This window comes from Dysidea avara, chromosome 7 (assembly GCF_963678975.1).
Source record: "Dysidea avara chromosome 7, odDysAvar1.4, whole genome shotgun sequence".
NCBI lineage: Eukaryota > Metazoa > Porifera > Demospongiae > Dictyoceratida > Dysideidae > Dysidea > Dysidea avara.
In genome coordinates, this window is record NC_089278.1 from 39,454,895 (window position 1) to 39,466,803 (window position 11,909).

At 37.2% G+C, this 11,909-nt stretch overlaps 1 protein-coding gene across 1 annotated transcript; it reads right to left on the reverse strand.

The window, feature by feature from the left end:
* Positions 1–2,310: 2,310 nt before the first annotated feature.
* LOC136261290 (histone-lysine N-methyltransferase set-1-like) lies at positions 2,311–10,173 on the reverse strand. The gene is made up of 8 exons (XM_066055267.1): positions 10,117–10,173; positions 10,023–10,065; positions 8,109–8,782; positions 8,022–8,054; positions 7,822–7,866; positions 3,299–3,352; positions 2,734–2,802; positions 2,311–2,684 (listed from the first exon to the last, which is right to left on the reverse strand). Exons 1-8 carry the CDS (start codon positions 10,159–10,161, stop codon positions 2,679–2,681), a joined length of 969 nt encoding a protein of 322 aa, XP_065911339.1. The 5' UTR covers positions 10,162–10,173; the 3' UTR covers positions 2,311–2,678.
* Between the last annotated feature and the right edge of the window lie 1,736 nt (positions 10,174–11,909).

The following is an 11,909-nucleotide window of genomic DNA, read 5'->3' on the forward strand; positions in this document are numbered from 1 at the left end:
GAAAGACTCGACTAGCAACTAAATCAATATTATACGTAGCTAATTGGCGCAATTGAGCATACGTCATCAATCGCCCTCATGCTCTAATAATTAATTACATAATTATACGGCTTAGCTAATTACCAAAGAACATGCTCATAATACAATCCTTTCTTGCCTGCCCCTGTTGCAGGGATAAATAACTTGGAATGTGTGCCTAGCTAGCTCTATGCTATGCACAAAGTTGTGTTACATGTTGCTTTCATGTACTTTTCCCCTAACAATCACCAGCCAAGTATATGTATGCTGGTATAAAGCATCAAGTTGTATTGTAACTGAACCATTTGAATTGTTACTCAACCACTGCTCGGTGCATTCCATCAAGGCAATCAACGGTGTTACTACATGTAGCTTCATGCAACCAGATCAACTGAATATTAATTAATTAATTAATTACTTAATTGATTTATTAAATAATGTGCAACCTCAGTTGGAGAATAAATGCCGCACATACGTATGTAGCCATCTTGTAACAGTGTGTTAGCTCATGTGTTAGCAGTGCTATCAAGTAGCCTTCTTCGTGGAAATGTACAAACATATCCTACTATATATGCATTACAATCCTATCTTACAGTGGAGTTAATGTTGCTACTGTGATGTTAATTTGCTAAGAAAATGAATGGTTTCAGCTGCTGTTTAACTGAAGACAGATAATAATGGTTGTAATTGGATAAGTTCTTGCATGAGGTAGCGAGTTCCATAGCCTGATTGATCTAGGGAAAAAAAGGAATTACTATATTGAGTTGTTCGAGTGTAGATATGACGGAATCTTTGATTGTGACCTCTGGTGGATGAGTAACAGGAATCAGCTCAGTAGGATGAGGGACGATGGGTTCAGTGATTGATTGCTCATAACTACATATTATTACTGATTATGATTGAGGATAAGCTGTCACATTCAGAATATGACAGCTCTATGACCAGTTCTAGATCTGTGTGCATTGCTCTCCCCATATGAATAATTATTGGTTACTGAGGAACTCTTGCATAGCTAAAGGAAGTCTGCACAACTTGATAACTGATGAGATCTCAAACCATGTAACAGGAAGGGTTCCCATGAGTAGGTTGCATCATTACAGATTACAGCTGCAACGTTCAATGGGTTCCCATCAACAGATTTTATCACCAGCTGCAAATTTAACCGGCTGCAGTTGTGCCCTTATATGGTATAGTATTCACTTATGTTTTCGCGCGTTCGCTGATCTCGAGTTCCCCGCACACCTTAGCGATTCTACTGTATCTCACTCGCTTAGCATTCGGGCAAGAATTTACCAATGAGCTGAGATGTTCGCCTGCAGCCTGTGTTATGTGCTTTGTGATATGCAGTAAGTTACTGTACTTTAATTTTACGTATATACTTGGACTTATGCACCTATCAATGTCATTCCCCAGCCCCCACCCCTGGGTAGGGTGAGGCAATACAGACAAAGTCTAGTGTCAAATTCCCCAGTACTGGGGCTAAGAAGCTCCCATTATGTCCCCACCTCATAAGAGGGGTTTCTATAGGGGATTTGATTTACCTATTCAAATAATTTTTGGCTCAGTAAACTTCCACCGTCAAAAGCCCCAGGGGTAGGGCAGATGTAGATGTCAAATCCCCAGTAGGTGTATGGGGACCCCCAGGGTGGAGGCTTGACATTGATAGGTGCATTAGAGTCTAGAGTATTGACAGATGAAGATTGATAGCAATCGATTGCTGATATTATAATACTGTGTGTGTGTGTGTGTGTTTGCATATGCAAACCCACGCATACTGTACTCAGGGTCCAATTTTTAATTAATTGTTTCTGGGTAAAAATGTGTGTTCTGGTCACTGTATTAATGTGTGCATGTGGTTAAGACGTCAATCTCTGGATCTTTTCACACAACTGGTACAGTGTACATAAGCCATAAATAAATAGTATTTTAATTTCATGGATAACACATGCACCCACGAAAGCTCTTGCCATAGTGGTGACCATATTGGAAATTGGTTTAATATTACTGCTAGTAAATTTGGTTAGTATTTATCATTTGACATTACCATTGATGTTGAGCCTCATCAGGGCAAAGACTATGGACAATGACCAACCTTATGGTATCAACATTGCCACCATAACATCACGACAACTTCTTCACTGAAGACAATGTTGATAAATGAATCTTTGCCTGTTGCCTAACTTGGCTGTATAGACTTGCATATAAAGTTTAGAAGTTTCTTTTTGGCCATCTTGGTGTACCCATATAAGTACTTTGTTTTTGTTGATATTGCAAAACAATTGTGTGGCCCCAATGAAATGTAGACAGGCTTTTCAAGTTGGTTCTTTATTTTAAAGCTGTGTGCATTCTTCCTTGTAACGCTGCTACTGTAACTCGCAACTACTTTGTATAAAATGGTTTGTATTATAGTTTTAGCTTATACACGCAGTTATTTATCCTTGCATGTTCACTAAATAGCATAAGGCTTGGGAACTGTATAATAATCTCAATTCCTTAGCACTGCCTTAATGTCATTGTGGTTACATGACTAATAAGCATAAACAGTAGAGCAGACTAGTGTATTATAAATGTGAGCATATGTGTACTGTAAGTGAATTGTTGTAACTCTTTAATGTTCAGATGTAGCTGCATTAAATGGCTTCCAAGCTCTGTGAGTATATTTATGCCTGAAAGTAAAATATTGCTTATGCAGCTATATCAACTGTAAGGCCTTACTTCGTCTGTGCTATCATTTAAATCGCTGTATATCATATATTTTCTTCTCTTTGTCTTTACTGGTATTTCCTGTGTTGTACAGGGACAGCATAATAGTACATTATGTGGCTAAAATACCATAATAAGGCTTTGTAGCGTATAGAAATAACCATTGCCCCTAGCAACCTGAATTTCACATTATTTTTAGGTGATAACGTCTAAAGTAACTTATCCAAAATTTTGAAAGGATAGCATATATATGTCATAAGATACGACATTTTGAAATTTGTGGTTTTCCCATAGATATCTATATGAGAGGGCTACAGTTGCCCCTTCTGGGCAATCACAAAAATGAGGTATTTCAACATATAAAAAAACCAAAAATTCAAAAGTACATATGTTTCAACATTACATAATTTGTAGGTGTGAATGTCAACAACAATTTCTCCAAGTTTTAAATGGATAGTGTATATAGGTCATAAGATATGACCACACCTACAAAATTAATAATGTAAAATTTAGGTTGCTAGGGGCAACGGTAGAATTTTTCATTATTATGAAATTTGTCTATTTAGTTCATACTCACTTCTGTGCTGCTATCTGTGTCCATCTGGTCGTGCATACGCTTCTTTGGTTGTGACTATATAGGGAAAGTGCATTTATTAGTTGCTATTGTACTAGGGACCTGTAAGAAGACTCAAAGCCTTTTTGTGGCAGGGAGTCAGAAACACGTTACTAAGACTCTGTCAAATGCAGAAAATATAAATCTCAGACCAGTTGGTGTATGACCCTCTTATCCAAAACTCGGTTTACTTCCAAAATTTTTATTTTCTCAACATTATCATAGATATTATAACACCTGGATTGGAAACGGTTTTCGCGGACCCAATATACACTGTAGTTATGACGTAGGCACTCTTGAAACAATCCCTGTTATCCGCGCTAGGGAAAAATAATTACCTTTGGACGCTGAAACGTTACTCGAGAATCTGAAAACTGATGAGTTATCGATGTGGTTAGTCATATTATAACATGTTGTACATGCTAGTCCAGTTTTTGTACGAAAAAAGTGCATATTCGCGTTTTGAAAAAATGTGCCATTTTTGCTTCCTCTCTCTTTCACTAGAGCAAGCAAAAATTCTAAAGTGTTTTATGTCACGAATTTATGCTGTATTGATGCGCTATTCAATAGTGATACTGTACTGTGAGTTTAGAGGTGTTATTGTAACAAATTTGCGACTTGTGCCAAATTTTAGCCAGTGGTATATTTTTGCCTGTTTCACAAATGGGCGTGAAACTATCCAGACAAGCATATTTTGATCGTTTTGAGTCGCCAAGGTGATTGTCTGTGATAAAATACATCACTTAGGCTATGTTTTGAGTTGGTATCTGTAGTAGATTAAGAACAACAGACCATCCATTGGTTTCATGCCAACAATCTTTGCTTCCTTGTGTATGGACCCTAAATGTGAGTCATTCTTCTAGATACAAGTTCGGTTTTAATGGTGCCACAATATCTAAGGATGTGAGGTAAAGAGTTTTAATCATGTTAAGTGTGTTAGTTCAAAATTTCATTGTAACCAACCTGGTGTAAATTTGAAGGTGACAATGATTATTTGGTTAGTGTACCATCGTTACTGCTGTAAATATGCACAAATAAGAAGGGTAAGGAATAGTGAAACTGTTGCGAATGTTGAAGTGCTGATCATATGGTACATTTGTCTGGCCATTCTGAAATTTTGTGGCACTATCATGTCCACAGTAATTTACTATACCAAGGCCATACCAAATTAATCATGTGTTTCACGGATTGTTTGCCCTCTAGTAGTGAGCTGGCAGGTTTTGAAAAAGTTATATGACTGCTCTATTAGAGTATCTTGATCTTGACTGGTGCAAAAGCTGAAGTCCTTCCATAATAAAGTGACGAAGCTCCATTTCCTTCTCCTTGGCTACTATACCTGTTACTGCTTGCACAATATTTTTTTTTGAGTTTGCCAATACATTGACCCACCGCATCCGCATCCCTGAAACATAATGTTAATTTGTCATGGCCTAAGCTGATCACTGGTTTTATATTTTTGTTGTATAGTTGTACTGTACAAAAGCAACTTGAGCTGTGAAAAGGGTTCCAGCCTTCGAAAGCCTGGGTAAATAAAGCTGTGCACCTAGAGAAATTAAGTAAAGTAGTGCTGACCCAGTCTGGGTGGTAAAGGCTTTAGCTCCATTGGTTGTACAGTAAATAGTTAGTTGTTAGTTTGGCTGGTTAATTTTCAACTATGTTTGAGTATGTAGTAGTGTGAGGGACTGTAAGTCCACACTTTTTACATCGCCACTCGTAACTGGCCTTGTGCAATGGTTTTCAAAAATTGATAATAACAAGCCAAAAAGAAACCAAACTATACAGTGCCATGATATCACATGTTTTGCCCCATCAAACAGGACCTGAAGACACTAGGCACCATCTGTAAATATACGTAATTTGAAGGCCTGTATCACATACAAGTGAGAACCACATGACTTATTGTGGTGCATGACTTACATACCGTCCCTTACGCTATATGCTGATGTAGTACACTACTAATACCATACAAAGTACGTGTTGTGTTCTTGTGTATTTATTAATCAACTCATTATTGTATTTAGTGGATAATTGTGTATTACTTTTAATACTGTATAGGATTGTGCTTGTGTCAGCAAGTACATGGAGAAGTGTCAGCAAGGAAAGGATGTAACATTAAGTCATCATCATCTTATTGATTCTGTGGTGTGTACTTAATGGAGATGGACTAAGATGTTCAGTAAAGACTTGGATAGCAACTGCAGTTGTCAGAAGAAAATGTTTTCTCCATAATTAGATTGTTATGACTCCCCTTGTCGGAAGTGTGTGCCTGTGTGATAAACTATATTATTGTTAATATGGGTAGTGCATGAATTGACTAGGACCGATTTTCCGAAACAGTCATCGAGACCGTTCGTTTAGTCAGAGGTGTGATGAAGTGACTCTAATACAACACACGCTATTCTATTAGAACGCACAGTTGGTGACAAAATGTTCAGTCATTTGGTTGTGTAGCGCGGCTAGTTTCCCATATGTACTTGAAGTGACTGGCTTCCCAATGAAATTGTGCACCTAAGGCTAAGTAAAGAAACCCTTCGTCAACACATAAAATAGCCGTGTATTCGGTCCTTCCTGAAGCTTGACCTCCACACTTCCGGTAACACGGAGTGTTTCAACGCGCGAACTCCGTTTCCAATCCCAGTCTTTTAAGTAATATACTATCTATGACATTATCTACAGTGTCTGCTGTGGCAAATTTAGTTTAGGTATGGGCTTGTATCCTAGCTTAACTTAAACCAATTAAGAGTCCATAATAAAAAAAATTTTTGCACTCCTGATTAAACAAATAATGGCTTACAATTTTTCATCGTTAACAGCCCCACAAGTGCCTTATTGGCATGCAGCAGTACAGTACCTTTGTGTCCTTCAAAAGTGTACCACATTTCTTTTTTTAACAGTGCAAGGTGTTGACTCATGGTAACATGGCAATTGTTTCATGTTGCCTAGCTATCACATGATACTGTTAATAATACTGCTGGTAAAACATACTTGAAAATGAATCATAACCATTTGACTCTTCAGTAACTGATAGCTGAGGTGTGCATACCATTTTCCTTGTATAAAAGGCCAGGCATTTATTTCTTATAATCCACTTGTGAACCAGCTGAAAAGTCTTGTTGCTTCTTGTAGTAGCTGCTGCTGACACTTTTGAGGAGTCATGGTTTTCAGTAGTTGTAGTAAGGCTTGTTCTACAAATTAAGCTATTGTATTCTCGTCCTATCCCTTGTATTAAGGTAGCACCCCCTGGCCTTTATTTAGGACCCTGCATTTATTTGAATATGGCTTTTATGCAGGGAAATACAGTATATAGTTTATGTAGTAACTGGAGAGGCACTTCTCATCTCATGCTGTTCATTGTTTGTGACACTATATACAGTAACAGGTGGAACATAGTTGAAAACAAAGCAAAATAGCTACATTGCTAATTGGAGCTTGCCTTCAATTATGTCTAGTCCACCATTCTTTACTTTGATGTGGTATGCATTGGTTCACCAGTGTTACTACAAGGGACAGTTGTAAGAAAAATCAGAAATTTTGTAATTGTGTAGACTCATGGAAATAAAAGGCAATGAACCAAAAGTCATCTACACCTTGTGTGGCAAATTATTTAGGCTATTATTCACTGTTCCACTAGGGACCCACAAGAAGGCCACTCAAAGCACATGTAGCATGCAGGGAGGCAGAAGCATGTAACTAGAATTCTCAAGAAGACCTTAAGATACTTTGATCAAAGTTTTAGCTGCAATATAATTATTGTTTCAGCTAAATACCATGTGCATAAAACAATGGTTTTACAATAACAGGCAGGTTCGGATCTAGGGGGATTTCTGAGGTTTTCAGAAACTGGTCAAGTGTATTCAGGCATATTTTACAGTGATTTGCAATGGTACAAAAGTTCAGATCGAAATACTCTAATAGAGCAGTCAACCACTCTAATAGAACACAGCCACATTAATTTTCTCTTAAGAACTGTAAGTACACCTGTAGCTAGCTAGCTACTTTATTTACCTGTGCGAACACAGTAAAAATGGTCCAAAACCTTATAACATAGAGTTAAAATTAGAAAATTTTCCTGGGGCATGCCCCAAACCCCCAGAATAACATCCACATCTGTTATATCCAAATTTGCTGTCCCTTAATTCTTTAGTCTGCACCTGATACTGTACCAGAAGCAAGCACAATTAAGTAGCTTACATTATACCTAATTACACAATTCTATTTGATATTGTTACCAGATTCAATTTCAAATTACACAATTTTCTGGAAAATCTTGCCCCCACACCCCCTAGATTTAAATTTGCATTTAGCAAAAGTTTGGAAACCAGTCACTAAAATTCTTGGGGTCGCCCGTCCCATTTGCATTAATGGTCCACACTGAGCATTGTACTCAATTCTAGATGTTATACGGTCCTGTGCAGTGTACCAATAACACTGGTATACATGTACAGTATGTAGCACAGAGCAGTGTAGCATACATATTAATGTTTCACCTGAGTTGTTTGTTTGCCACTTTTCTTGTACTTGAATGATGTATTCTACAAATACACATAATATATAAAGTACAGTAGTAGAGATCACTACACCAACATTCTATATACACCTGGAAGTACTGCTTATATAATACATGCAACCTTTAAATGTATACATTTTTTTCTATAATTATATGGTAGGAGAATGGTAAACACTGTACCTTGTCTGATCGTTGTATCAACCCTTGTCTTATCTGCAGTTAATTGAATGTACAATATTACATCACTACATCTGTGTAATTGTGTACCTTTCTTGCAATTGCCAAATGCTTGTCTAACATTTTCTTTGACATTTTGTGTGTTACTCGGAGATGATCAGCCAGCTTTTTCACCACTGCACAACATCCTTCAACTGTGCATTCTTGTGCTGGACGTTCTTTGGGTTTAATTTTCTGCAGGGTGGTCCCAGCTGCCCTGGCATCTGTTTTCAGCCATGGCAAGGTTTTGTCCTTTACCCCATAACTGAAAAAAAGCTCCTCCCCTCTTTTGATTTCTTTTTTTGCAACAAAGCCAATCCGTATTCGATCGTTAATCATAATTGGGGGCATTTTTTGCAAGTTGGTGTTTTTGCTGGCATGATTGATGTACCTACCAGGGTCATTGATGCGGGAAGCTGCATCAAATGTATATTTATGACCCCGGTAGGTAGCATCCAAACAGTAGCATCCTATGCCAAGCTGTGCATTCCTTTGTTCTCCCCATTCATCCTCATCATCATCATCAGTTCTGATTCTTACTACACTACTATATTCGCAAATGAAGTCCCCACTGTTGAAGTGTCTTGCTGCAAATGCTGATCTGCCTCTGGCCTTTACTTTTCTTATAATTACATTCTGGCGTGATAGTTGCTTTGCATCTTGCATTCCTCTTTCATAACACTCCCTAGGTGTTTGCATAGTACTATCATCATCACTTTGTTGATCTGTACATTATAGAAGTACACAGTGCTTAATTCGGTATGTTAGTTACGTACTTATAGTGTAATAAAGTATAGGCAATTTACATGGCTACCTATATTCTATATAATGCCACTAAACTAAATTATTTTACCTTTTGGATTTTGTGACTGGCCTTAACAAATTTACTTGGCAATTTTACCTTAACCTTTAGTATCAAAAATCAATAAGGAAAATGGTCAAACTTGACCAGTGCTCATTGCTCTAAAGTGATGTTACAGCCTATAATTTTAAAATTGATTAATTGTGCCAAATAAAGTTGTGGCATTTGACCAAGGAAATACGGTGGACACAATCAATTAATAACATGACAGGTTATTTGCAACACTAAAAGGAATTTTATGTAATCTGTTATTTACATGTATTTTTAAAGTGATTCATACATGTACATGTACATGTAGGTCCCTAACATGCATATAGCTAAAGTGTAAAGCTAAGGTGTACTTCATGACCTCATTAATAAGACCACCTCATTATAGTGACCATGTCAAGTAGGTCCCAAACATAGCTAAAATGTACTTCATGACCTCATTAATAAGACCACCTCATTATAGTGACCATGTCAAGTAGGTCCCAAACATAGCTAAGGTGTACAGTATAATTATAGCACATGGCTTAAATTGTAAAACTGTACATACAAAACTGTGACATACAGTATGACATCACTTATTATCAGTTATTAAGAAAGTGATTTTCATGTACAACGGGCCTCACTAACCTGAACAGTAATCCGAAAACTTGCTAATCTGAACAGTTGAAATGACTGTTCTGTTAGAGTGTGTTATCAACACGTGTATGTTCTATTTGAACTAGGCTCTGTATGCATGGGTTCACTTATCCAAACATATAATCTGAACACACTTTTGTCAACTTGAAAAAAGAGCTGTTTGGATTAGTGAAAATCCACTGTATCAAGATTAGGCCTAATTGACATATACACTGTATCATTGTTAGGTAGTTGTACATGTACTGTAGGTCTTATGAGTCCATACTATGGTATAATGATCATGTCAAATGTATAAAGCACTGTGCATGACCCCAGTATGTAAGTCCTAACACTTGATCATGTATTACCTAACCCTTCACTTCTAGCTTCGTAAACACCCACTGCAAATGAAACTGCAAAGTGACTAGTAAAAGTGTCAGTTTTAAGAAATTTGTGATAGAATAAACAGAACACTATGCATATGCATGCAGTGTATTCACCTGCTTTTGTAACACTCCTTAATCTTCTTTTCTTGTGTATAACCTGAAGTAACATAATTTGTTATAATGCTTGTAACTGGTGTGCATAGCTCACTTTGCCATTAACGTTCTCCTTTCCTTTGCTACTAGATTTACACATAACGATGACCTGTATATACATAATACATACACGTATAATCATGGTGTAGCCCAAGAGTGTGCCTTTCTAATCAATAAAGAAGGACTAAACATTGAGTTTCAATGAGGGCTAGGTTGCAGACATGAATGGTGATAAAACCTAAGTACCAGGTTTCTAGTGTCTATGATATTATTTTCCATGTTACAAAAAAGTTTACTGAGACTAATAACCTTGCCATCAAAATGATATAGTTAGTTAGCTTATATACAGATGTATATTATATTAACAACTAATAACAAGTATGCATAAAATAAAACACTGCTTAGAGCAGTGTTAGGAGCAGTGTTAGGACTGGAAATTAGAGTAATGGTACCTAGCCCACAATTCAAATATCAGCGTCAGCTAAGCAGCTGCTTGGTTTGCTGGTTCCAAGGTATACAAAAAGATTAGATGGTATATATACACAGGCCATTAGCTATATATACTGTAGTACTGGCTGAGTAATTGAGATGTAGCTATAGCAAACTATCAGAGCCCTATAGTACCACTTAAAATGATCTGAATGATAGACTAACTCCTCTTCCTGTTTGTAACCATTTTATGGCTTATGATTAGTGTTACAAATAAATGATTTTGAATTGGCACAGGTTGGTATACTCTATGTAGGTTGATCACACAAAACTGTTACATGTTCAGTGGCTCTAATGATCAAGACACATCAGTCAGGGGTTTGTGGAGAAGTCAATATACCAGGAGAGAAATCACTCTGCCCCTGACACTAATAGAGTAGCGCAGGGATTTTAATAGAACAGTCAAACTACCCTTCAGTCTACTAGGAAATTTGTGAGTGGTGGTGGCAATGGTTAGATTCAGACAGTGGTCAGAGACATTATCAGACATCAGGTATAACCACCTACACATGCTGATCAGCCCTATTAAGGACATTTGGGATCCAGAAGTTTCGGCCACTTTTTGTTAGCTAGAGGTTTTCCTCTTTCGGGGGTAAAATGTACTATCTAACCAGACCTATTGGGACTAAAAATTTTGTCATTAGGCCAGGCCAAGTTAATTCACAGTTTATCGTCACCGCCCACATGGGTTTTTAGGAATAGAGCAATAATTTCATAATTCATTATTTCTCACATGATAACCATTGCTTACGCTTCTGTGAACTCATTTTTGTATATTAAAACATGGTGTGTGCAACAAACGTGACGATTATCCCCAGCCTGGACTAGTTAGAACCTTCAATAAATGAATTTCTAAAGAGAGATTACATAAACGAGTAGCTAAGTATTGACAGTGACGTAATCAAATAAGCTTGCAATTATTGTTAAACTAGCTAGCAACTGTGTAAAGCTACTTTTTAAATCAATTTCCATGTTTGAAATATGAAAAATGACCTCCCGCCCACATAACTTTTTCAAATATCCCGGATGATAAACTGTGAATCAACTTGGCCTGGCCTTATATAATAATGAGGTATTTTCTATTGTGTAGGAGTTTGTTAAGAGAGATTTCACTTAAAACCATAAAACAAACGTATTGGAAGGCACAACTAATAGAGGCGCAAGCCAATTATCCCGCTTGACAATAACAGTAAAAGTACACGCAGGTACTAATGCCCCTATCAATGTAATCCCCGACTACCACTAGATACGGGCTGAAGTGGAGATTTTCATCACTAAAAATTACAATTTCCCACCTACTGAGGAAATATTAGCCTCTGACTTGCAAACCCTGGGTAGCGATTCCGGGTAAATTTTAAG